The 25,738-nt window shown below is 39.3% G+C and overlaps 1 protein-coding gene across 6 annotated transcripts in view; it reads left to right on the top strand.

The window, feature by feature from the left end:
* LOC126425276 (echinoderm microtubule-associated protein-like 2) overlaps nt 1-25,738 on the top strand; it is a 723,324-nt gene that overhangs the window by 603,879 nt on the left and 93,707 nt on the right. For 5 of the 6 annotated variants that reach the window (XM_050088243.1, XM_050088244.1, XM_050088246.1 and 2 more), the window contains exons 4-6: nt 3,626-3,776; nt 8,491-8,760; nt 16,619-16,690. In XM_050088243.1, the coding sequence (XP_049944200.1) occupies nt 3,626-3,776; nt 8,491-8,760; nt 16,619-16,690 (493 nt within the window). The remainder of the gene's footprint in view (nt 1-3,625; nt 3,777-8,490; nt 8,761-16,618; nt 16,691-25,738) is intronic. The other variant, XM_050088247.1, reaches the window with a different exon arrangement.

Genomic DNA, 25,738 nt, shown 5'->3' with positions numbered 1-25,738 from the left:
GAATCGCAGTCTTTGGTTGGCTCTACATACAATATTATCTATGTGACCGTTCCAATTTAGCTTATTTGTAATTGTAATCCCTAAGTATTTACTTGAATTTACAGCCTTCAGATTTGTGTCACTTACCGCATAATCGAAATTTAGCTGATTTCTTTTAGTATTCACGTGAATAAATCACACTTATCTTTCTTAAGGGTCAATTGCCACTTTTCGCACCATACAGATATCTTATCTAAATCATTTTGCAAGTCGTTTTGATCATCTGATGTCTTTACAAGACGGTAAATGACAGCAACATCTTCAAACAATCTAAGACGGCTACTCAGATTGTCTCCTACGTCGTTAATATAGATCAGGAACAATAGAGGGCCTATAACACATCCTTGGGGAACGCCGGATGTTACTTCTGTTTTACTCGATTACTTTCCGTATATTACTACGAACTGTGACCTTTCTAACAGGAAATCACGAATCCAGTCGCACAACTGAGGCGATACTCCATAGGCACGTAGTTTGGTTAGAAGACGCTTGTGAGGAACAGTGTCGAAAGCCTTCTGGAAATCTAAAAATATGGAATCAATTTGACACCCCCTGTCGATAGCACTTATTACTTCATGCGTATAAAGAGCTAGTTGGGTTCACAAGAACGATATTTTCTGAATCCGTGCTGGCTGTGTGTCAATAAAGCGTTTCCTTCGAGGTACTTCGTAGACGGTCGTTTTTCCCTCCCTCTATTTGCGGGTGGAACGGGAAAGGAAACGGTTAGCAATGGTACAAGATACCCTCCGCTTCGCACCGTACGTTTGCTTGCGGAGTAACGATGTAGATATAGAAAGAATCACTCTTGAGTTTCGAAGTGCTACTAACAGTCCATCCAGCACAATGACTGCGTAGCGGGTTAAACAGAGTAGGGTGTAATGATGGAGCAGATCCTCGTATGGCAAACATTTCTATATTCAATCGTAAGTGACGTTTGAGGTGGTGTAAAGAGCAGTGGATGACTGGAAAGGTGTGATATGGTCGTTGGATGAGGGCCTTGGATGTATGGAGTTGAGTGTGGTTGAAAAGTCGATGATTTGGCTTTCCACAATTGACATTTCGAGGTCTGCGCGGATGAGGTCTGTTCTTGTCCACCATGGTGCTATATCCTGTAGCAATCTGATTGAAGGTTTCGGCTTTGGCGAATGCCTGTAGAACATTGCATGCCATCTTGATTAGCGCCAGTAGTGAAGTACAGAGGAGGTAGTTTCAGCAACATGGGGGTGTTTTTCCTGTTTAGTGTGTGGGTCCTCTTACTGCATTCAAGGACGCGGTGAATGCAGAATGGTATGGTGATGGTGATGGTGATGGTGATGGTGATGGTGATGGTGATGGTGATGGTGATGGTGATGGTGATGGTGATGGTGATGGTGATGGTGATGGTGATATTGATTGGTTGATTGATTATATCAGCATGACAGTGCAACCAGCCATAAAGCAGCAAGAAAGGTGGTAGGAGTAATCCACTAAATTACAGGCCCATATCGTTAACGTCTATATGCAGCAGACACACAGTCAACATGGGTTTAGAAAACGTTCCTGTGAAACACAACTAGCTCTTCATTCACATAAAGTGCTGAGTGCTATTGACAAGGGATTTCAGATCGATTCCGTATTCCTGGATTTCCGGAAGGCTTTTGACACTGTACGACACAAGCGGCTCGTAGTAAAATTGCGCTCTTCTCGAATATCGTCTCAGTTATGTGACTGGATTTGCGATTTCCTGTCAGAGAGGTCACAGTTCGTAGTAATTGACGGGAAGTCATGGAGTAAAACAGAAGTGATGTCAGGCGTTCCCCAAGGTAGTGTTATAGGCCCTTTGCTGTTTCTATATAAACGATTTGGGAGACAATCTGAGCAGTCGTCTTCGATTATTTGCAGATGATTAATAAAGTCATCAGAAGATCAAAACAAACTGCAAAACGATTTAGAAGAAATATCGGGCCGGCTGGTGCGGCCGAGCGGTTCTAGACGCTACAGTCCGGAACCCCGCGACCGCTACGGTCGCAGGTTCGAATCCTGCCTCGGGCGTGCATGTATGTGATGTCCTTAGGTTAGTTAGGTTTAAGTAGTTTTAAGTTACCTCAGAGGTTGAGTCCCATAGTGTTCAGAACCATTTGAAGAAATATCGGAATGGTGCGAAAAGTGGCAGTTGACCCTAAATAACGAAAAGTGTGACGTCATCTACGTGAGTGCTAAAAGTAACTCGTTAAACTTCGGTTACACAATAAATCAGTCTAATCTAAAAGCCGTAAATTCAACTAAGATATTACAATTACGAACAACTTAAATTGGAAGGAACACATAGAAAATGTTGTGGGGAAGGCAAACCAAAGACTGCGTTTTATTGGAAGGACACTTAGAAAATGTAACAGACCTACTAAGGAGACTGCCTACGCTACGCTTGTCCGTCCTATTTTAGAATATTGCTGCGCATTGTGGGATCCTTACCAGATAGGACTGACGGAGTACATCGAAAAAGTTCAAAGAAAGGCAGCACGTTTTGTATTATCGCGAAATATGGGAGAGAGTGTCACAGAAATGATACATGATTTGGGATGGACATCATCAAAAGAAAGGCGTTTTTCGTTACGACGGAATCTTCTCACGAAATTTCATCATCAACTTTCTCCTCTGAATGCGAAAATATTTTGTTGAGACCGACTTACATAGGGAGGAACGACCACCAAGACAAAATAAGGGAAATCAGAGCTCGTACGGAAAGATACAGGTGTTCATTCTTTCCGCGCGCTATACGAGATTGGAATAATAGAGAATTGTGAAGGTGGTTCGATGAACCCTCTGCCAGGCACTTAAATGTGATTTGCAGAGTATACATGTAGATGTAGGTTTGTGGACAACAAAATTCCTGAAATGGACTAGCTTGCCCAGAGACCCATCCTGAACCCAATGGAACACCTTTCGGATGAATTAGAACGTTGACTTCATCCAGACCCTGGTTTCAGCCCTCGAGAAAGAAAGGGCTGCCATTTTCCCGCAGACATTCATTGAAAGTGAACCCGTCATAAAGGCAAAGGGTGTACACACTCCATATTAATGTCCACTAATTGGTGTCCGACCGATGGCCTTTGTAGTCTGGTCCCTTCAACCCCACAAACCAACCACTTGATGTCCAAATACTTTTGATCAGTGCACGCTTAAAATCGTCCATACAAAATAATTCTCTATAGATACTTGTCAGACATCTTCACCAACGCAACAAAGAAAAAAAGGTTCAAATGGCTCTGAGCACCATGGGACCTAACTTCTAAGGTCATCAGTCCCCTACAGCTTAGAACTACGTAAACCTAACTAACCTAAGGGCATCACACACATCCATGCCCGAGGCAGGATTCGAACCTGCGACCGTAGCGGTCGCGCGGTTCGAGACTGTAGAGCCTAGAACCACTCGGCCACTCCGGCCGGTCAACAAAGAAAAACCTGCGTGACTCGGACTGACACGACACTCAAAATTACACGAACGCCGCAACTTTTTATTCACAGGTTGCATTCCCAGGTAGAAAGTGCTGTTTGTGCAGCAGTTATCAAGGCTCGTGGTGATTCGGGCGTGTATTTGATGTTTCAGGAGCGTCGAACCACGTGGGTTCAGCGACGACGCCGCGCCTGCGCCAGCCACAGTACCAGAACCAGGGGGACGCGGGTTCGAGCTCGGTCAGCAGCAGCCGCGACGCCGTGCGGCGAGCCTCCAGCTACGCGCCGTCCTCGCTGCCGCAGAGGTCAGTCAGCCACTGTGACGTCGCAGCCGCCCGCTGATGTACTAATGAAGTATACTTAGCTTTGAGGTGTTACGTACACACATCAAAAAAAGTGTTGCATCACCTCGGTTCCGTACATTCTGAACACTGACGTAGAATGTGTTTATATTGCATCAGCAACACAGTCCCTTAGAATTTAGATTGTTCAGCCCACAGCATTTCCGCAGTGGTAACACCGGTGGAAATGGAAGAGGATGTAGATGAGGATGACAGGGGAGATAAGATACTGTGTGAGGAATTTGAAAGACCACTGAAAGACCTGAGTCGAAACAAGGCCCCGGGAGTAGCGACATTCCATTAGAACTACTGACGGCCTTGGGAGAGCCAGTCCTGACAAAACTCTACCATCTGGTGATGTATGAGACAGGCGAAATACCCTCAGACTTCAAGAAGACTAATAATTCCAATCCCAAATAAAGCACGTGTTGACAGATGCGAAAATTACCGAACTATCAGTTTAATAAGTCACAGCTGCAAAATACTAACGCGAATTCTTTTGCAGGCGAATGGAAAAACTGGTAGAAGCCGACCTTGGGGAAGATCAGTTTGGATTCCGTAGAAATATTGGAACATGTGAGGCAATACTGACTTAGAAGAAAGATTAAGGAAAGGCAAACCTACATTTCTAGCATTTGTAGACTTACAAAAGGCTTTTGACAATGTTGACTGGAATACTCGCTTTCAAATTCTAAAGGTGGCAGGGGTAAAATACAGGGAGCGAAAGGCTATTTACAATTTGTACAGAAACCAGATGGCAGTTGTAAGAGTCGAGAGGCATGAAAGGGAAGCAGTGGTTGGGAAGGGAGTGAGACAGGGTTGTAGCCGCTCCCCGATGTTATTAAATCTGTATATTGAGAAAGCAGTAAAGGAAACAAAAGTTCGGAGTAGGTATTAAAATCCAAGGAGAAGAAATAAAAACTCTGAGGTTCGCCGATGACATTGTAATTCTGTCAGAGACAGAAAAGGACTTGGAAGAGCAGTTGAACGGAGTGGACAGTGTCTTGAAAGGAGGATATAAGAGGAACATCAACAAAAGCAAAACGAGGATAATGGAATGTAGTCCAATTAAATCGCGTGATGCTGAGGGATTTAGATTAAGAAATGAGTCACTTAAAGTAGTAAAGGAGTTTTGCTATTTGGGGAGCAAAATAACTGATGATGGTCGAAGTAGAGAGGACATAAAATGTAGACTGGCAATGGCGAGGAAAGCGTTTCTGAAGAAGAGAAATTTGTTAACATCAAGTATAGATTTAAGTGTCAGGAAGTCGTTTCTGAAAGTATTTGTATGGAGTGTAGCCACGTATGGAAGTGAAACATGGACGATAAATAGTTTGTACAAGAAGAGAATAGAAGCTTTCGAAATGTGGTGCTACAGAAGAATGCTGAAGATTAGATGGGTAGATCACATAACTAATGATGAGGTATTGAATAGAATTGGGGAGAAGGAGTTTGTGGCACAACTTGACTAGAAGAAGGGATCGGTTGGTAGGACATGTTCCAAGGCATCAAGGCATCACCAGTTTAGTATTGGAGGTCAGCAGGGAGGGTAAAAATCGTAGAGGGAGACCAAAAGGTGAATACACTAAGCAGATTCAGAAGGATGTAGGTTGCAGTAGGTACTGGGAGATGAAGAAGCTTGTACAGGATAGAGTAGCATGGAGAGGTGCATCAAACCAGCCTCAGGACTGAAGACCACAACAACGGTGCGTGACTATTGCAGAAGAAATGAAATCACTGCGCTGCCTCATCCTCCGTATTCTCCCGGACTTTTGTTTATTTTCAAAGTTGAAAACCATGTTCAAAGGACGAAGGTTTCAACGACAGACGAGATAAAAGAAAATTCACAGGCGTATCAAGATTGCTTCTGGAAGTAGAAATGGCATTGGGAGCGGTGGATAAATTATGGAGAGTATTTCGAAGGAGACCATGCACAATAAGTGAAAGATAAGCACAGAAAAATTTTGTGGACAAAGTTCCGGAACTTTTTTGAATAGATCTCATATTTGGTGTTCAGCAGGTGGGCGAGAAGTAGTTTTGATAAGGTTTGAAATAGCCTTTGATGTTTAAATGCTCTCATCATTGAACACCGGATGATTATAGCGTAGGTAATTTGCGCCCCATTTCAATCAAAAACTGTCTTTTCACGTGTCTCATTTGCTAATGACGTAAAATCTCATGAAAGATACGTCATAGAATGATACAATTTTGTAGTACGATCAGTGTTATATGTAGATACTATCTGCAGAATGTGTTGCGAACAGATTTGACGGTAAAGAAGTAATAAATTAAAACCTCATGTCTGATGCTGAAGTTTGCACGAACATAAATTTGTGGTGAGTGTCATCGTGAAAGGTGTTGTAAAGATTTGAAGTTCTTTCCAAAATTTGTTGGGAGTCACTAACTGCGCTCATTCTCAAACAAAGCATGACTATGGTCTTGGTAATTTCCACGCTAAGAGTTAGGATGCATCACAACATACAGAGTAATATCATGATAAGGTTTCAAAGAGGTACAAGATTGGCTGCGAAATGCAAAGATCCCAAGTTCGATTCTCAGTCCGGCACACAGTTTTAATCTGCCAGGAAGTTTAATATCAGTACACACTCCACTGCAGAGTGAAAATCTCATTTTGGATTGGTAACTTGCTCTCAGTGTTTAGAATTGAAATATTGTGGCCCTTCACAAAACTAAAAAATGTGGTATCCTATGATCATAATATCAATGAGTAATTTTGAAATCAGTGAACGCGTGCAATAATGGGTGTAACGCTTTGTAGGCATACGAAATGGAATGATCACATAGGCTCAGTCTTGGGTAAAGCAGGTGGTAGACTTTGGTTTATTTGTAGAATACTGGGGAAATGCAATCAGTCTGCAAAGGAGATGGCTTATAAATCACTCTTGCGACCCATCATTGCATATTGCTCAAGTATGTGGAACCTATACCAAACAGGACTAATAGTGGTATTGAACATAAATATTGAACATATTCAAAGAAGGGCAGCACAAATGGTCACAGGTTTGTTTAATCTGTGGGAGAGTGTTGCAGAAATCTTACACACACACACACACACACACACACACACACACACACACACACACACACACACACACACACACACACACACACAGAGAGAGAGAGAGAGAGAGAGAGAGAGAGAGAGAGAGAGAGAGAGAGAGAGAGATTCCATCAATCTTCTTGCACTTCATATGTGAGTGGAACAAGAAGAAGCCCTAATAACTGGTCCAATGTGATGTGCTCTCTGCCATGCACCTCACTGTGGTTTAAAGAGTATAAATATAGATGTAGACAAACAGTTTCTAACTGTATTACTGGATTTATTGTGTTAAATCTTTGACATAACTTTATGCTTCGTAATAAGCATTTCAATTTTTTTAATTCGGTCAGTAAATATATGAAATATTGAAAATCAAATTTTTTTTGCTCATGGTAGCCATTAGAAAGCAACCTACAACTGGCACTGTGCTGTGTGCACCATGTTAGCCATTTATTAGTATAAGTAACTAGAGAAACTACATGAAAAAGTGGCAAAAACTGAGCCCCAAATGTTATATGCTAAGATGGACTATGTGGAACAATGATATGTCCTCCACCCCCATATCAAAGTTTTGAAGAGGGGAGGGGGACAGTGAGATACGGATTCTGCTCCCCCAAATTCACTAGAGATGTTCATTTTCCATATGCAGAACCGTTCATTTTCCATATGCAGAACCACCATTAAAAATTATGCTGTATGTCAGCAGAAATACAATTAGTATTCTAGTTGACAGCAATTACTGCTTATGAGTGAATCAAACTGTTGCATCCTTGAAGCTACTACTTGTCAGACAATGTTAAACATTGTGTCACTCCAAGTTCATTCTGTCCTGTTCTGTCCTGTCACAAATTTCTGTGAAGGAATGGAATATCTCATAAATTGGAATGGTTTCTGTCTTATCCATGGCTACTTATGAAGAAAAGGGTGACAGTGTTTTCTGCTACTACTGCATTAGGTCTGTCCAAACAGTCAGCAAAGTAAGACTAAAGAAAGAAACTGCTTTTAAAAAAGGCTTCTGTGACTGCAAAAAAAGTTACAGTAAAGTTCAAAATAAATGCAAAAGTCTTTTTTTATAGAGAGTTTCACAATAATTCAGCAACAAGAAAATTGCACTTCTGTGATAGACCACTTCACGTGATGTCTGCTGGCTTATCAGTAGAAAGCTGAAAGCACTTTCTAGTAATTATCAGTTTGCTCGGGTTGCTGCGTCAAGGAGGAAACACAGTGAAAGTTCATGAAATAATCATGGGAATCTTCGTGTGACTTCTCGATGAGAGGACTCATCAAGTTGATTGGTTTTGCACTCAAATATAACAGCAGATCATCAACGTACATGGTAATATAGTGTGACAGGATTGATAACCCATCATTGACACAAACTGGGAAGAGTATGGGACTTAATATTGAATTCTGGTAGGCACCCAATTCTACCTGTCCCTGTTGCGACTTTGTGATCACGGGCATGGTGCATTGTTGGTAGGATTTCAGCTACAAGTGAAACCGTATGTATTGTTTTGGTTCCCCAATATCTTTCACCCTCTCTGTACCAAACAAAGTGGTGCAGTGGGTAGGCGTACTGGACTCTTTTTTGGGAAGAAGGCATTTCTCTGTCTACAGGCGTGCAGTGCACTACCAGTCGACGGGCTCCCTGCACTCTGACAGCCCCAGCTCGAGCAGTGCTTCGCCAGTGCCCACGTCTCCACCCCCGCAGCAGGTGCCTCCACCACAGCAGCCTCAACCGCCCCCGCGGGGGCGCGCGTCACCCACTGCGTCCAGCCTGGCACTGTCCAAGCGCTGGAGCTCCACGGGGGACTTTGGTCACGCGGGCATTGTGCAGTCGGCCACACCCCAGCACCAGCCACAGTATCACCACGGCATCGCCTCCAGGTACTGCCAGGGCCAACATGTGCACTCGAGTGCTGACGACTCGCAAATGAGAATCAAATTTTTGTATCATCCACTCACCACATTCTTCTCTCTCATCAGTGTCATCTTGCCTCAAATTTCCTCATTCTATGAACTTTACTTGTTTTCAGAGCACTCAGAAAGTTCTTGTTGGTGTCACTTTCAAGCTCCAAGGCCGGTTTGACAAAGCTGTCCACACTAATCCATCGTATGCAAATGTCATCTGTGTTTAACTACCTGAGTCTACAACCATTTTTAAGTCTTGATGTCCTACAATTCCCCCCGCCCCCCCCCCCCCCCCAAATAAAACACACACACACACACAATATGCTGCAGACAAGTACCTTCAGAAAAGATTTTGTAGCACACAAATTTATATTAGATATTAAAAAATTTCTTTTTTTCAAAACCACTTTTCTTGCTATTGCCAGTATGTATTTCGTATCTCCTCTACTTCAGCAATTGTCACTTATTCTGCTGTCCTAATAGCAAAATTTATCTACTATTTTTAGTATCTCACTTCCTATAGTCAGCTATCGCACTTCCTATAGTCAGCTATCGCACTTCCTATAGTCAGCTATCGCACTTCCTATAGTCAGCTATCGCACTTCCTATAGTCACCATTGTGTGACTTCTGCATTTAATTTGACTACATTCCATTACACTGGTTTTACATTTGTTGAAGTTCATATTATACACTCCTATCAAGACACTATCTGTTCCATTCAGCTGTTCTTACAAATGCTTTACCATCCTTGACATTAGCATAATGCCAATGGCAAGTCTGAAAGTTTCTCTTTCTTCCACCTTGATCTTTAATTCCCTTTCCAAATAAAATCTTAATTTCTTTACTGCTGCCCAATTAACAGATTGAATACCATTGGTGACAGGCTACAACAGTGCTTCACTCGTTTCTGAGTTACTGCTTCTCTTTTACATCCTTTGACTCTCATAATTGCAGTATGTTCTTCGTGCAGATTGTAAATAACTTTGTTGCTCCTCATACCTTATCCCTTTTACCTTCAGAATTTGAGTGAGTCACAAAGCAAGTTTTATGTAATCACTGATGCTGTCTTGGGAATTTATTGATGTCTTGCCTGACAACATCTGTTTTAGGTTCTTTCTCTGACGACTGTTCAATTCAAAATTTCACATTTCATCAGCAATGGTTATCTCAAAGAAGTTATCCTCCTTTGCTTGTGGCGGACTGAAGTCACTCGGAGTGTGGAAGCCTAGCAGTTCCTTCTCGCAAATAAGACACGAGTTTCTGTGAGATTTTTGCAGTGTTCTGCATCACTGAATTTATGCTCAGCCACAGCCAATTTCTCAATCTGCCCCTTGCGTGTAAATTCATTTGTGTTCCTAAAGTCTAGTGTTAGATGATCGTCCTGTAATTGCATTATACTATTTGCCATGAATGCATAATATTCTGTAAATTCTGCTGTTAATGGATCCCTTTCCCTCTTTGGCCAATTTGAGATACTGAATTCTGTGGTGAGTCTGTAATTCTAAGGATCAGTGGGTATTCCATGGACTCCAGCAAAAGTGTCCAAAGCCCAGCAATCAACAACTTTCAATAAGAAAATTCAGAAGCTGTGAGCTACATACTTTAGAAACACAGTATAAAGACGTATACAGACCAGCCAAAAAAATCAGTGAGACTACGGATCTGTGATGGACAAACAGGATCATTAACAGCAGAAGGAATTTACTGAATACTGTACACTTTTGCACTTTATAGCTTAATCCAATTGCATATTTAAACAGAGTTAACTTGCAGGTGATTTTTCTTGGCAAGATAACCCAAATGTGTCACCATATGGCAGGAAGGAAATGGATACTGTCAGAACACTAATAAATTACACTTTTCATAACTTTGATGCAGGATAACTGGTCCAAGATCATTGTCACAAATGAGTAACCTGACACACATTTCTGATCACATCCTTTTTATTTTTTGTTCAGGCACAAGACAAGACTACAAATGTATTCACAGTTAGCACCTTCTACTCACTTATAAACTTATACACAATACAGAGCTCAGCCAATTCTGCCATTCCAATATTGTTTAAAATAAAAACTGTTCATCCATTATTTGCCAACAGCATGAGATATTTGCAAAATTTTTAGTAGTACAAACCATATTCCATTGTTGAGATGCTTAAATATGATTAAAGCCATTAATTTACAAACAGTTATCAACTTTTCTGGTATTTTTGAATGATTAAATCTGGGTCTTAATGTTTTCAATGCACAACTGTTCATGAATTTTGAAATATAACTAATGAAATATATTATGGTTTGTCAATCACAGCATCGTATTGAAAGGTGATTCTTAGCACTGTAGTTAAAACTAAAATGATGAGCATTTACTTTGAATATGTCACTTTTCCTTTCTGCGTTTTCAAAACCAACAAGCATGTAATATTCATAAAGTTGAACTTCCACTTCTTTATTTGTCCAATTGCTGCAGCTTTAGTTTTTGATAGAAAAATCCACTTAACAAGAGTAACATAAATTAAGTAGCAACCCAGGATGGTTGTTCATATCGGCCATGAGTGAGCATGCATAGCATGATGCAAAACAGTGTATAAAATTCACTGAATCTCAAGGACTATTTAGTATACCCACTTTTTCCAAAAAGCCGTCAAGATCTAAGAGCATGGCAATTACTTCAAAAAGTAAGTGGGAAACCTGAGGTTAAATGGATGTTGGATTCCTATATTACAGAGAACAATGGTTGAAGGTATGAAATGGGAAGGTAAGACATTAACTTCAGTCCACATAAACAGTAAATGATAATTCTTTGAGAATGCCAGCCACTCCTACTGGTGAAATATCAGATACTAAGACAGCCAGACATTGACTGAGAGACATGAAATGCATGCCTTCAGGCAATGTATTAGAGTTAGTTTTGGCAAACATTCATAGCCTCTACACCCTTTTTCCTTAGTGTGCACCTTCACAACCCTTGCCCACAATGTCTGCATCACTGGGAACTTACAGTTTTTGACGGGACAGACAATTATACTGCAATCTATACACTCTCTCAACTTGTTTTTTAGCAGTCTTTGTGCTCTCATGAAAATGTTCCCCAATGCTGTATATGTACTCAGTGTGTCCTTACTAATATTTTTCTCAAAGTCTCTGTTTCCACACAATGCTTTCTTACAGTATCTGCACCCATTCTGTTCTTTCACAGTACCTGCATGTTCGTATTCTTTTCCTAAAATCTAATTTCCCCTCATTAACCTGTTTACCATAATATTGCGCGCTCTCTTCTCTCATCCAATCAGTATTACTCCCCATATAAGCCTAAAAAGAAATGTCTTGTTAGCCTCTATTTTCAATGGTTAATGTCATAATAATTTACAAGACAAAATAACTATGAACATTACTAGACACTAGAATTCTCTCTTCATTTTGTGGCAGGTCTAAGATATCAGGAGACTGCTTTTCTTTGGATAGATAAAACACAGATGTAAAAATCTTGTAATGATTGTATGGAAACAGACTGATACTGCTAAGCACTCTTTGCTTTAGCTGGAAGCAAGAGGAGAGGAATGAAGGAAATGAGACATCCAAATGATTGAGCAAATAAATCACTCAGAATCACCTGCTGTGGTCTGAATATCTTGAAAGTGTGTCTGCTTACTTAATAGTAATGACGTGGGACCACAGGGTGCCACATTTTTGTTTTCTCAACCCAAATGTAATCTGTAACACAAACTGTTATCAGTTACTGTGCCAGCACGTCTCCAAACGTCCCTTTGAAATAAATGTAAATCTTCTGATCTAGGGTTTTCACAACGTGCACAAATATCTAATACCATTTCACCATCTCAAAAACTGGGAGCCTAAGACATAAAAACACAACATGCATTTCAGATAATTGTTGTAGCATGATTTCAAATGCACTGTCTCATTCTGCTACACTTAGCATAGTTTAGTGGTGGGTAGTTAGAAATCCAGCTGTCAGACATTTGTTTAGTCTGCTGTAGAAAATTTATGTGACAGTCTCTGTGAAATTGTATCTTAAAATGCACAGTGATTTTTTGCTGGGTGCAGCATGAACATAATGTGGATGAAAATTTTCAATTTTTAGATATCAGCTCCATCTGTTGGAGGACAAATTGAAATACATGGTTGAATTTGCAAGACCTACAAATTTCTTTAAATATATTGTAAGTGGTTTTTATATGCTAAGACTTGTTAAATTAATTTCCCTCTTAAAAGTTGAAAATTGAACATTTTGTGTGTTTTTTAAGCTTACTGCATCTAACTCTCATTTAAAGTGTTACCAGAATACACAATACACTCACTTATGGTATGGGTTGCTGGAGACAGTCACATACATGCATTCAAAAGCATATACAGGCCAACTTTGCTAAATGAGTGGATTGTGGGGCAAAGAAAGTTGTTTGGACATTTGGTCAGAAATATGGTACACCATGAGGTGCAGCCACTTGCAGCTGGAGATAAAAGATGTTTGACAGTGTAGGTTTGAGTGATGGAAAGCACACTTGAGGACGCACCAGGCAAGTGGGAATGTGCTGTCTGCGCTAGTGTTTTCCTGGTATGTTGGCAGAGAACCATCAGCACTGTTTCATCCTCAGTGTGTGTTTGGGGATTACTGGTGACCACCCGTAACACCAGTCATCGTTCCAAGTCTCACAAAAAAGGCGTATCAGCGTTCGTGCAGGAAACCCTACTTCTGCAGCTGGAAGGAGGCAACCCTACCTCTGCAGCTGGAAGACACATGTTCTGTGGTATGAATGGTAATGTGGCTATTACATGATGATGCTCCAGGTAACTCTCGTATTTTCCTGTGGAGGCATCTCAATAACATATACTATGACCACACATTGCGGCTGAAATGGTGCTGATAGTTCACTGCCACTGGATCACTAAAACATTAGTACAGACAGAACATTACCACTTACAATACATATATGATTTCGACTATTGAAACCTACACTATCAAAGATCTTTATCTCTACCATCAAGTTGGTGTAACTTCACTTAGAATGTGTGTCAGGCTACAGGTCCATGTGACCTTTTTTGCACCTCATCCTTTAAGGGACCGTTTCCTGCAGTTTGTTTGCATTTTGCGACAGTACCATGTATATTTTTTATTGGGCAGCACAGCCACAACCCCAACAACAACAACAACAACAACTTGAGACTAAGTTTCCCTTGCAGTCAGTCTGATTACCACACACTTTCCTTCCCTTCTACATGCATAATGCATAAATAGCATTTTCTTGAGAAACAGTGGTAACAGAAACTTGCATAGTGCCTTGTCTTGACAGTTGACTGACAGATTATTTGAAAAGAATAAAATTTCTGTACCAGTACTACAAATTTTTAAGGTTGGTCAGCATATTCTCTATCTTTAAATTAAATTATTTAAAATTATTTTAATTATCTTTAAACAATTGATAATTGAAATGTACATGATTAAATTACAATAAATGAATGTGTACATTAAAAGCAAAGCATTGATGTATATTAACACAATGCTTTGTTTTAATGATAAATAGTCTATAGAAGCATACATAAAGATGCATGTACTTAAATCCATTTGTGCCTGTGACATTTGCAAATTAGAAATATGACTTCAAAAATGCTGAGTGGCCAAAAGTCTTTGGAAGGCACTGTGATAAGAGTCAGTCATCAGCTGCCTGAAAGAGTTCCAGGTGCCAAAACCATAAAAATCTGTGATATGGATTTCTTTTATATCAAATGAAATCAGTAACTGTTCTTTCATCTTTCACCTTTTCAATAATAAACTGTTATTATACATAGTCACAGAGTTCTGGACTGAATGGATGTAAAATCTACTCTCATTCAGATTATACACAACTTTTCATTGTAAATGTTAGCCATTATTATTATACTTGTTCATTGGTGGGTCATATTGTGTCATATTCCGAGGCTTCCCTTATGCAATCTGTGCAGTGTCGGTAGCTCCATGCCATACTTGCTGTGATGTAAGGGGGTCTGCTGTACGCCACCCCAAGAGTACCTCAAACAAAAAATACAATACATTACAAGACAAAACACCTATTTGAACTAACACAAAATATGCTATACCTAAAAATAATGTTCTTTTTTCATACTTAAACCTCATCACTATTGTAATGAAATTGATTACAAAGACACTTACTCATTCATGGATGGTGTGATACAGAACAGTCTGCACCATTTAATATTTTTGGAGAAAAAAGTACCATAACACCATATTTGGCAAAAAGTGACACCGAATTTGGCAAAAAATAGCACCAAAAAGGGCAATATATAACACCAAAATTGACAAACAAAAAATAACAATGCAACTGGCAAACTAATGCCTAATTTGATAAAAAATAGTACCAAAATTGGCCAAAAATCACACTGAAATTAGAAACAATACAGTGTGTTGCAAAAAAAAAAAAAAAATCAACACTGAAACTGGTAAGAAAAAGCAACACCAAAACTAGTGAAAAATAACACTGAAATGGCAGAAGATAATCCTGAATTTGTTAAAAAAGAGAATATCACCAATTTGGCAAAAATAGCACCAAAATTGGAAAAAATAAATATGAGAATCGCAGAAGATAACACCAAATTTTATATATAATATATAATATATATAGTATATATATAATATATATATATATATATAGTATATATATATTAATATATATATATATAAAAACAAAGATGATGTGACTTACCAAATGAAGGTGCTGGCAGGTCGACAGACACACAAACAAACACAAACATACACACAAAATTCAAGCTTTCGCAACAAATTGTTGCCTCATCAGGAAAGAGGAGGGAAGGAGAGGGAAAGACGAAAGTACTGTCGCAAGACGAAAGGATAACCCAAATTATCCACATTCATAAAATAAAATTTACCAAGGACACACATACTCTCCATGAAAGCTTACATTCAACTTCTGGCAGGTTAAAACTGTGTGCCAGACCAAGACTCTAACTCAGAACTTAAGATCAGGAGGTAGGAGACGAGGTATTGGTGGACTTTCAACTGTAAGGACAGGTCATGAGTTGTGCTCGAGTAGCTCAGTCAGTAGAGCAATCGCCCCACAAAAGGCATAGATCCTGAGTTTGAGTCTCGGTCTGGCACACAATTTTAATCTGCAAGGAACTTTCAAATCGGTGCACACTCTGCTGTAGAGTGAAAATTTCATTCCAGAAAACATATATTGGATATAGGATATAGATGGATATTCATCGCACACTTATGCTTGTCCTGTGCAGGGGTTTACGAATGTGCTAACATGCTACAATATTAAAGACACATCATAGACACTATTGAGCTGAGAGAGCCGAATTCTTATGTTATCTCGTATGTGTTATGACCACTCGTGTGTGCTGCACAGTTTATCTCTCCATGTTCACATTCCACTCACAATGTTCTGCCATGTTTGCTGCATGCCTGTCTGTAACAGACTGCTCAAGTATCATGTCTGTATACATGCCATGTGCCACTTTTAGCCACAACGTTCACACGTCGTGTGTCTTCAAATGGGATAGCCCTTCCTGTGACATTTGGCCACTCTGCTTATGTCTGTTGTCAATTTCATACGCTTGTCTGTAAACAGTACCTTGTGGCATGTTGCACTAGAATATTTCATTTAGCCACCATAGCTTTAAATCAGCATTCTGTAAATAGAAATCGTCCATGCTGTTTCTTACATGATGCTTTTAAAGATGTTGACTGTTACAGTGAAAAGGCACCGAGTCAGTAGAGTGCTATGTGATAGTGTTGCACCGCTGGCAGAGGAGTTGCATGCCTGCATGCTGCATGTTTTGTTCTGGTCTCTTGTTCTAGACTTGCGACCAAGTCTCTGTTTAATCTGCACCTGCGCTCTCAAATGCAGGGACAGCACCAGCTAAAGCACGGGTATGCACCATCTCAGTCTTTGTCTCTGCTTCTCTTTTTGCACACATTTCACTTTGCAATCGCTGTAGCACACCACGTTTTTGCTGTACCACTAGTTTAAGGATATGTTTCATATTTAAAGAATATTGTATATTGTGTTTGAAGTTAAGAAAGCAATTGTTTTATCTCAACATAATTTGAAAAACAATCACACACATTCACACACAGTACATGTTGTCTGGAGTATCATACCTCATATCGTCAGGTAGCTTTAAACTGTTTTATTCTACCTTTTCTATTTACTTTTATTTGAGCCTCTGTGGACTATGTGTTAACAATAAGTATCATTTTTAGTGTCTACGTCTAGTTCTTCTACCAATATGGTAATAGCAGGTCCACCTTGATGATGAGAATACTGTATGAAGATTGGACCCACTCATCACAGGGAGTTATCCATGATACTTACTTATACAAAATAGGCCTATGTTCTGTCCATTAATTTCTGTTTTTATTTTGAAATGACCAGTTTCAGGCAATGTTGCCCATCTTCAGATCTGTTAAACAGTGAAAATAAATTGCAGTTGTTCTAATCTTGTGTTTACATTATTTCAAAGCTAAAAATAAGTTGTATCTAATTATAACACAAAAAAAGTATAACATGCCATACTTTGTAGCTATAAAAGAACCATTCTTAATGGAACTATCAGTCTTGCCACAACGGTAACACTAGTTCCTGTCAGATCACCGAAGTTAAGCGCCGTCAGCGAAGGCTATCACTCGGATGGGCGACCGTCTGGATCTGCAGAGTGCTGTTGGCAAGCGGGGTGCACTGGCCCTCGTGAGATCAATTGAGAAGCTGCTTGATTGAGAAGTAGTGGCTACAGTCATGAAAACTGACAACATCCTGGAGAACAGTGTGCTGACCACATGCCCCTCTATGTCCGTATCCAGTGATGACTTGGGACTGAGTATGACACACTGGTCCGTCAGTAACATTGAGCCTGCAAGGCCTGTTAAGAAGGGGGAGGAGGGGGGAGGGAGGGGGTGGAGGGGAGAGAGAGAGAGAGAGAGAGAGAGAGAGAGAGAGAGAGAGAGAGAGAGAGAGTAGTATGTACACTTTAACACTACAGGCATTTTACCCCATTCAGATTACTTTTAATATTCCACATCACCCCCTAAACGACTTGTCTGATTTCAGCGAGAATTGGTACACATATCACTTAGTGTCTGGAAATGATCACTGTGGTGTGGGGGTAAGAACCACTGACCTATCGAAGGGATAGGGGGGGGGGGGGAGGAGGAGGCTTTAAAAGCAGTGTAACCCATGACAGGAGAATATCTGTAGTACAGCCACCCAGTATCGGAGAATGAGGGCCCTTAGTGGCATTGGAACAAACTTTGCACGTAATTTCAACCTTTACCAAACTTTTTCTCAGTGACAATCCTTACAAAATGATGAAACGAAAAAGTTGATTACTTACTACATTTTTGCTATTCATGCTTTAAAATTGCTGCATGTAGCATGTTTTAATTTATTACTGCTTTACTACTAATTCTATTCACAGTATATTTCACAGACGGTAGCGACATATACCAAAGGATGTGCCTGCAAAGTTATGTCATTGTACACGACACTGTTCAGGAGATACGACGACATAAACATTAAGTTGTATGAAAATGAAAGTGTGGTGAGAGATTCACTAGACACATAAGTGAAATATAGCAACAAGTATGTGTGAAATATTTTAAATGCAAGAGAAATATATTTGACATGTGTGTAAGTGTTAAAGCCATGGATAAAACGCTCCTTCTAAACACGTGGAACAACTTCAACCAAATTTTGAACACTATGTTAGTTATGGTCTGAAAAGAAATACTGTGGGGTAAGCCTTACCAGCCTCCTATTGAGGTGAGTATGATAACATGGCAAGAGAAGGGAGATGGAGACATTTGGGAGGGACAAGATGGTCAGAGAGAGGGGGAGGGGCAAATGGGCAGGAACAGGGGAAGGAGGAGATGGACAGAGAAAGGAAAGAGGAAGAGATGGACAGAGAGAGGGGGCAAAGAGAGATCCAGAGAGAGGGAGAAGAGGAAATGGACAGAGAAAGCGAAGAGGAAATTAACAGAGAGGGGGGAAGGAGAAGATGGCCTAATAAAAGAGTAGAATAAATACATACCTGGGCCACGCCAGGTACTCAGTTAGTTTTAATAGGAAGTGAACAGAATGCAAGTGTGGTTTTATCATATTGCAGTGAAACTCATAGTTCCACTAAGACTGGTTACTCTGTAACCACGAGATATGGTATATAATACAACTTGTGTATTGTAGTTAGATAGACAAAGTTTTTAGCTTTGTAGCATTGTAAGCTCAGGATTAGAATCCAATTATGATTTATATTTAGTGTTCAACAAATCTTGCAATAGGCAACATTGCCCAAAGCCAGTGACTTTGAAATAAAAACAGCAATCAACAGATAGAAAATTATATTAACAGAATCTTCCATCGGTTCTTGGTAGAACAACTATTATAATAATAAATGAAAAGCACCAGTTTGCTTTTGTTCTACAATATTATTTTTATTGCTAACCGGTTTTCGGCTTACAAGGCCATCTTGCGGTTAGCAATAAAAATAATATTGTAGAACAAAAGCAAACTGGTGCTTTTCATTTATTATTAGATAGAAAATTAGTCTATTTTTAAAACATTTTGTTTTATGGGGTGTATTTGCTGGCCACAACTTGCCTTCAGTTGACAAAATATTTAATGCTGGTGATAGAGACATAGAAGAGAAGGTACACAACACTGTAAGACCTTTCAGAACTAATAGTTCCTTCCCTGGGGAAGAGGGGGGGGGGGGGGGGGGGGTAGTCCATCCCTTACATCCTGGGGTCTGAGCGACCTGCCTTTCCTTTTTAAACTTCCCCAACTTATCATTCTTAGAGGAAGGGACTAATAGTTCCAAAAGCTAGGGCAGTGTTGTGTAGTTTCACTTTTCTACATTTGTGTATCAGCAGCACTAAATATTTTGCCTGGTGTAAGTAAGGCCTGGCTATAAATTCTGTCTTATAATTTTATAGTTTCCTTGACTGAATTTTACTTTTGATATGAAAACTTTCTTTGTTTATAACCAAACTCAATTCAACAATAACTCTGCAGTATCAGTGGGTTTCACATTGTTTCACTTTCTCTGTTCCTCACATGTCACTACAAAAATAACCTGTTTTATTTCCATGTACACATTGTCCTGGTTTGGCCTCGATTTGATTAGTAACTATTAAAAAAAAAAAAACTTCATCTTTATGTGTACACAAGCAGCTATTCAGTCTTTTGTAACTATGTAGTATTATAGAGAACTGAGTTGGCCTTGGTGAAGTGTGAACCTGCAGACCGTAAGGTCCCAGGAACAAATTGTGGTCATCTTTTCAATCTGCCTTTAACCTAACATTAACCTCTTAATGAGGTGAAGATATGCCAGGAACCAACAAGTGGTCCAGATTCCATCTTAAAGTAACAGTCGACTTTCCCTGAAAAGATTACTGAGGTAGCTTAAGGACATGCAAGTCAGTGGAGTGATGCCCAATGAAAAGAACTTGCAAATGAGCAACTGAATGTTACTTTTGAGATTCTCCCAGCCAATCATGCCATATGACTTTGCTTTATAGAGGACTGAACAGGTGCTCATTTAGACATAAATATCTTGCTTTTAAAGTGGGTACCTAGTAAAAAGGGGTCAACATCTGACATTTTTTATGAGGGGCAGCCATAAAGTTTTAATAGCCAGATTGAAAAAATATGATTATGTAGTTAATGTTTTGTTTGCTTGTGGGGAAAAAAAAAGTTCCAGGCACATTTGTAAAGTGGAGTATCATGTGGGAGTTGCACCGCATACAAATTATTTCACCAAGCTAGGTGGCACAGTGGTTGGCACACTGGACTCCCATTCAAGAGGGTGACAGTTCATATCACTCTCTGACCGTCCTCACTTAAGTTTCGCTAAATTTCTCTGGGCAAACACTGGAACGGTTCATTAAAAAGGGCAAGGCTGACTTCCTTCCCCATTCTTGAAATAATCTGAGTTTGTGCTCCATCTCTGATGGCCTTGTTGTCAACAAAACATTGAATCTTAATCATCCTTCCTTCTTTCAGATTACTACTTTAGTTATGTGCATTGGCCTGACACAGCTGCAACATTTCTGCTGACACCGAGAATAAATTTCTGTATTATACAATTACCACACAAGTTTTTTCAGTGTAACTATACCATTTTGTTTCCATTCCCCAAGCACAGTGCTGCGATACTGTGGATTGGAGATCTCAGTGTGCACAAGGACTGCAGGGATGTACCTGCAGACAAAGAAAAAGTTTTTAAAATTTTGTTCCTGTGGAGGTCCACTGCTTCTAAATGCTTAACGAAAGAAAACATGGTCCTTGGTAGGCCATAATGGTCCTTGGTAGGCTGTAATGTAGACGATCTTTATTTCAGTTTTGCGATTAGCTGATTTCGACGACTTGTTATTTTCAAGCACTTGTGTAGTATTATGTATTACAGGTCATAAATGTGAATTATTTTTCTCTACACATAAAAAGTAGACATTATCTTCTATCCGTACATTGTGAGTGGATTCACAGTACTGTGACAACTTTAAACATCATAATTATGTTATGTTTAAAGTTGTCACAGCATTATGCTGTATAAAATGTGACTTGTTTACTTTTTTATTTAGTCTTTTTGATGAATTTGTTAATACTAATTATAATAATTGTGAAACCAGCTGCTGGACAAATATGCAAACAATTGCTTGTTAAGTGTATGAAGCCATGTTGTTCACTTTTGTAACGTAAATATCTGTGGTCTTTTATGTAGTAAGGCAAAATCCTAGGCGAAATATAATTAGTCATATGGAAAAAGCAAAACACCGTATTTAAAAAAAATGGTGGTTGATTAGTTAGCACACAGATAAGATCTGATGTATAGATTGGAAATGCTGATCACCAAATTGGTGTACAAGAAAATCTTGCAGTGCCATAAAAAGTATAATGTCCCGAATGCAAAAAATCTGTGTTGCTCTCTGTTCAAAAGGTTTAGTAGAGTCTGCAGCTGAGAATATCATAATTGTTAAGTGAGTGCTTAGTTGCAGGTGATGTGCGAGCACACCATCTCACATTCACAAGTCCGAATTCTTCTTCATAGGTACTTCACCTACAGTTTTGTAGTAGGAGAAGCAATAAGGAGAAAGGAAGCATGGAAGCAAGAAAAAGCTTATCTGTGAAATGAACGTCTGGTATTCAGAGTATCTCTCTTCATATGGTATAGATGTCTGAGAAACATTTCAGTTTGAGGAAACTGCTAAATGTTGTTTATTCTTGTCTGAAGTATTGTTAGTAATGACTTGTGCCATTCAGAAGGGTACAGAGGCACACAAGACCTATCAGTTAACTCATTGTAAGTTTACAGAGTAAAATAACTTATTGCACTGTACATATCCAAATGGTGGTATCCGTGAAGGGACCTCTGCAGGTCATTTAATTCTCAACTTCACACTATATTCTTTCTGTTTTCTTTTTGAGCATTTGTTCGTTAATGGGCATTAGCTGCATTGCTCCATACAATAACAGGGAGTGAATGCACACATAATATTATAGCAATTTATATCTGAGCAGCAAGATAATGGGAAATGCTTCTTGCTGCATAGCAAAATGCTTCTTTGTGCACAACAAATGGAAAAGTAATTTCTTGATAAGCTTATCACTGTGTTTATTCCATGTACAACTGTTGTCTTACCACAGAAGGAAATTTTGTATATGGTATTCCACATATCAGGTGACCAACATCACATATTCATGGTATGTGCAATTCTTTATTGTTATGCTTGTGCTTCATAATTAGTGTGCACCTATTTATTTCAGTTTTTTGCTTATCCTTTGGGTCATGTACACCTCAGTTATTATGGCCAGCATGTTAAATATAATAATAATTATTATTAGTAGTAGTATTATTAATGCCACATGGCCTCTAGCCTGGTGAAAGTATTTCAGTTGGATGCCACTATGGCAATTTTCAACTGTCTGAGCCAACAGCATGCAGCGCACTCAGACGGTAACCCATCCAAGTACTAACCTGACCCAATGTTGTGTAAATTTGGTGATCAGGTGAGAACCAGTGTCTTCAGCAAACCAAGGCCATTGCTGTTCTTCATACTTAATGAGGGATAGGGCATCTTACAGAGTGATACTGTGGAGAATAACTTAGTAACAGTGTATGGTTCGTTTCAAGATTGTATTTTTCACTCTTCAGTGGAGTGTGCCCTGTCACTGAACCTTCTGTCAGATTGAACCTCTGTCCTAGATCAGCACTCGAGCCCATAAAGTTGCAATTTATGAACATTGAGTTTGTAGAGTTTCGAAAATATGAGAGATGTACGGTCAGAATCTCAGCTGCAGAGGGGGAAAAGTATCATGCCCAGAGAGCTAGGCAGGTAGGAGAAATGCCTGCATTAAGTGACAAGTTTGAAACTTGAAATAACGGAAAATTTTATGATAAGAGTTAATCGTTTTGAGTGTCCAATTATATATATCATGATCTGTTATGTAAATCTTGTATGGAGTAATGGAGATAACATATAGATATGACGGTGTTTCAGAATAACTTACTTACTTCTTGAATCCTTCTGACTACTGGATAAAGGATCAAGTGGATAAAGGATCATTGATTTTAAGGCCATATATTTCACTTGTGAAACAGGGCAGCTGAAAACAAATTTGTAACTCAGAAAGTGTTGGTATTGCATGTTCTGAAGGTATTAATATTTCCTCATTTTGATGGTATAGCAATGTGGAAATAATGTAATTCTTTACATTGTAGTACTGTGTGTGGATTGTGCCTAGCATAATGAATCTTTTGTTGTAGGCAAGTTCATGTAGAATATGTAAATACTTTAGGATCAAATGAAACTACTTACCAAAAAAGCATAAGTATTGCATCATTAGCTTTTGGAATTACCCTTTAATGAGGAAGGGGGGCGGGGAAAGGTCTATGCTCCTACATGGTGCCAGCTTGTTGGTTTCTCTAGCCAGCACCATGATGGAGTGTAGGCATATGTGCAAGGGTGTGTGTGTGTGTGTGTGTGTGTGTGTGTGTGTGTGTGTGTGTGTGTGTGTGTGTGTGTGTCTGTTTGGGTATTTCACAGTAGCTCTTCAAAGGATAATTCTGAAAGCTAGCAAGTTTTCCATCTTTTGTGTATGGCTATTGAGAAGTCAACACTTCTGCTTTTTAGTGAATGGCCTCCTTTAATCCTAAAATATTGATAATGAACTTTTGATTAGTTACGAGGTATGCCCAGAAAGTAAGTACAGTTTTGGAAAAGAATTCATAACAACACTTTTTCAAACTATAATTTATTTTTTCAAGAAAGAGGATATCTTAAGCTATTTTTCTATATGGTTGCTACCATTGATCAGACATTTTTCATAGCAGGAAACCAACTTTTCTATGCCCTCTTCATAGAAAGATGCTTCCAGTCAAAATGACCACTTCTGAACACTGTTTTTTGTGTTGTCATCACTGTCAAAGTGCCTTCCTCCAAAATCTCACTTAAAGTTAAAAATCAAGTGGTAGGCAGAAGGAGTGAGATCAGGACTACACAGCAGGTGATCAAACTGCACGAAATTGCTGAATAAGGTTTTGAATGGCACAAGCAGAATGGGGACATGCATTATCATGAAGCAACACAATGCCTTAACTGACCATCCCATGCCTTTTGTTTTGAATTGCACACCTTGAAGTTGTCACTCTGGGAAGGAACTCAACAATCGTATGTCCCAGAGCACAGTGCACATGATTGTTTGTGCTGACAATGTTGTTTTTTGAATTTTCTTTTGGGGGTGGGGATTGTGAGTGTCTCCACTCCATTGGCTGTTGTTTTGATTCTGGAGTAACATGACAAACCCAAATTCCATCACCGGTCACAATTCTGTTTAAGAATTCAAGTCTCTCATCACATTGTTCGGAAAGAAATGTCAAAGCACTGGCCATGTTGCTTCATTTTGTGTACATCTGTAGGCATTTTCAGAATGCAACAAGAATTGATATTGTACATGTGGTGTCTGTTCTTTCGGACATGTCTGAAAGAACAGACACCATTTTCATACAAGAGCCACTATGAATGAAGACACAAAGATATAACAGATATTGTCTGTGAGTGGGCATTGGCTTAACTCAATGGGGAAACTTGAAAATTTGTGCTGGAATGTGATTCGAACCTGTCTCTCCTGCTTATTAGGCAGATGCTCTGTCCACTGACTCGAACCCAGGTCTCCTACCTAGTAAGTAGGAGATGTGCATTGAAATCTTTGTCCAGCTCAGATTTTCAATTTTCCCCATTGATTTAAATCAATGTCCATTCACAGCCAGTGTCTGTAATACCTTTGTATCTTAAGAATTAATTTGTGAAAATTTAAGTGATTTGTTACAATCTGATGCAAAACAGTTTTATGAAATTTGTGGAAACTGATCACAGAGCATTATTATTGTGAACTGTCCGTTTTCACCAAAAAACGGAGGTGTACATTAATGTAAGAAACGACATCATAGAAACCTAATCTTTCTACTGTATTAACAGTAAACTATCAGTATAATGCTTAGAGCTATTCACACTGGTGCCATCTAAATTTAATTGAGTGTATTAGTGATAAAGTTGCTACTTCGAAAAAGCTGCTGCCTCCTCAATTTTACTTGATAGCTGTTGTTTTTCTGCTATTAGTTGCTTAATATTTACTTGATCACAATGATACTATTCAAAGAAAATATTGTTCACACCTATAAATACTGAGCACTATTTATAGTTCACCATTACTTGTCATACAGCTTGATAATGAACATTGCTATGTTCCATGTAGCTAAGAAATGGCTTCAATAATTGAATCCAGATATACTGATAATTTTTAGAGTGTGGTTAACAATAATAATTCTGTGTGGCACATTAGCATGTTGCAAGTCTTTCAACTGGATGCCACTCGAGCAGCTTGCGTGTCCCTAACCAACCGCATTTATTCAACCATGGAAAGGAGGC

The sequence above is a fragment of the Schistocerca serialis genome, chromosome 10 (genome assembly GCF_023864345.2).
Source record: "Schistocerca serialis cubense isolate TAMUIC-IGC-003099 chromosome 10, iqSchSeri2.2, whole genome shotgun sequence".
Lineage (NCBI taxonomy): Eukaryota > Metazoa > Arthropoda > Insecta > Orthoptera > Acrididae > Schistocerca > Schistocerca serialis.
The sequence above is the reverse complement of the archived record's forward strand: the minus strand, read 5'-3'. Positions and strand labels throughout refer to the sequence as shown.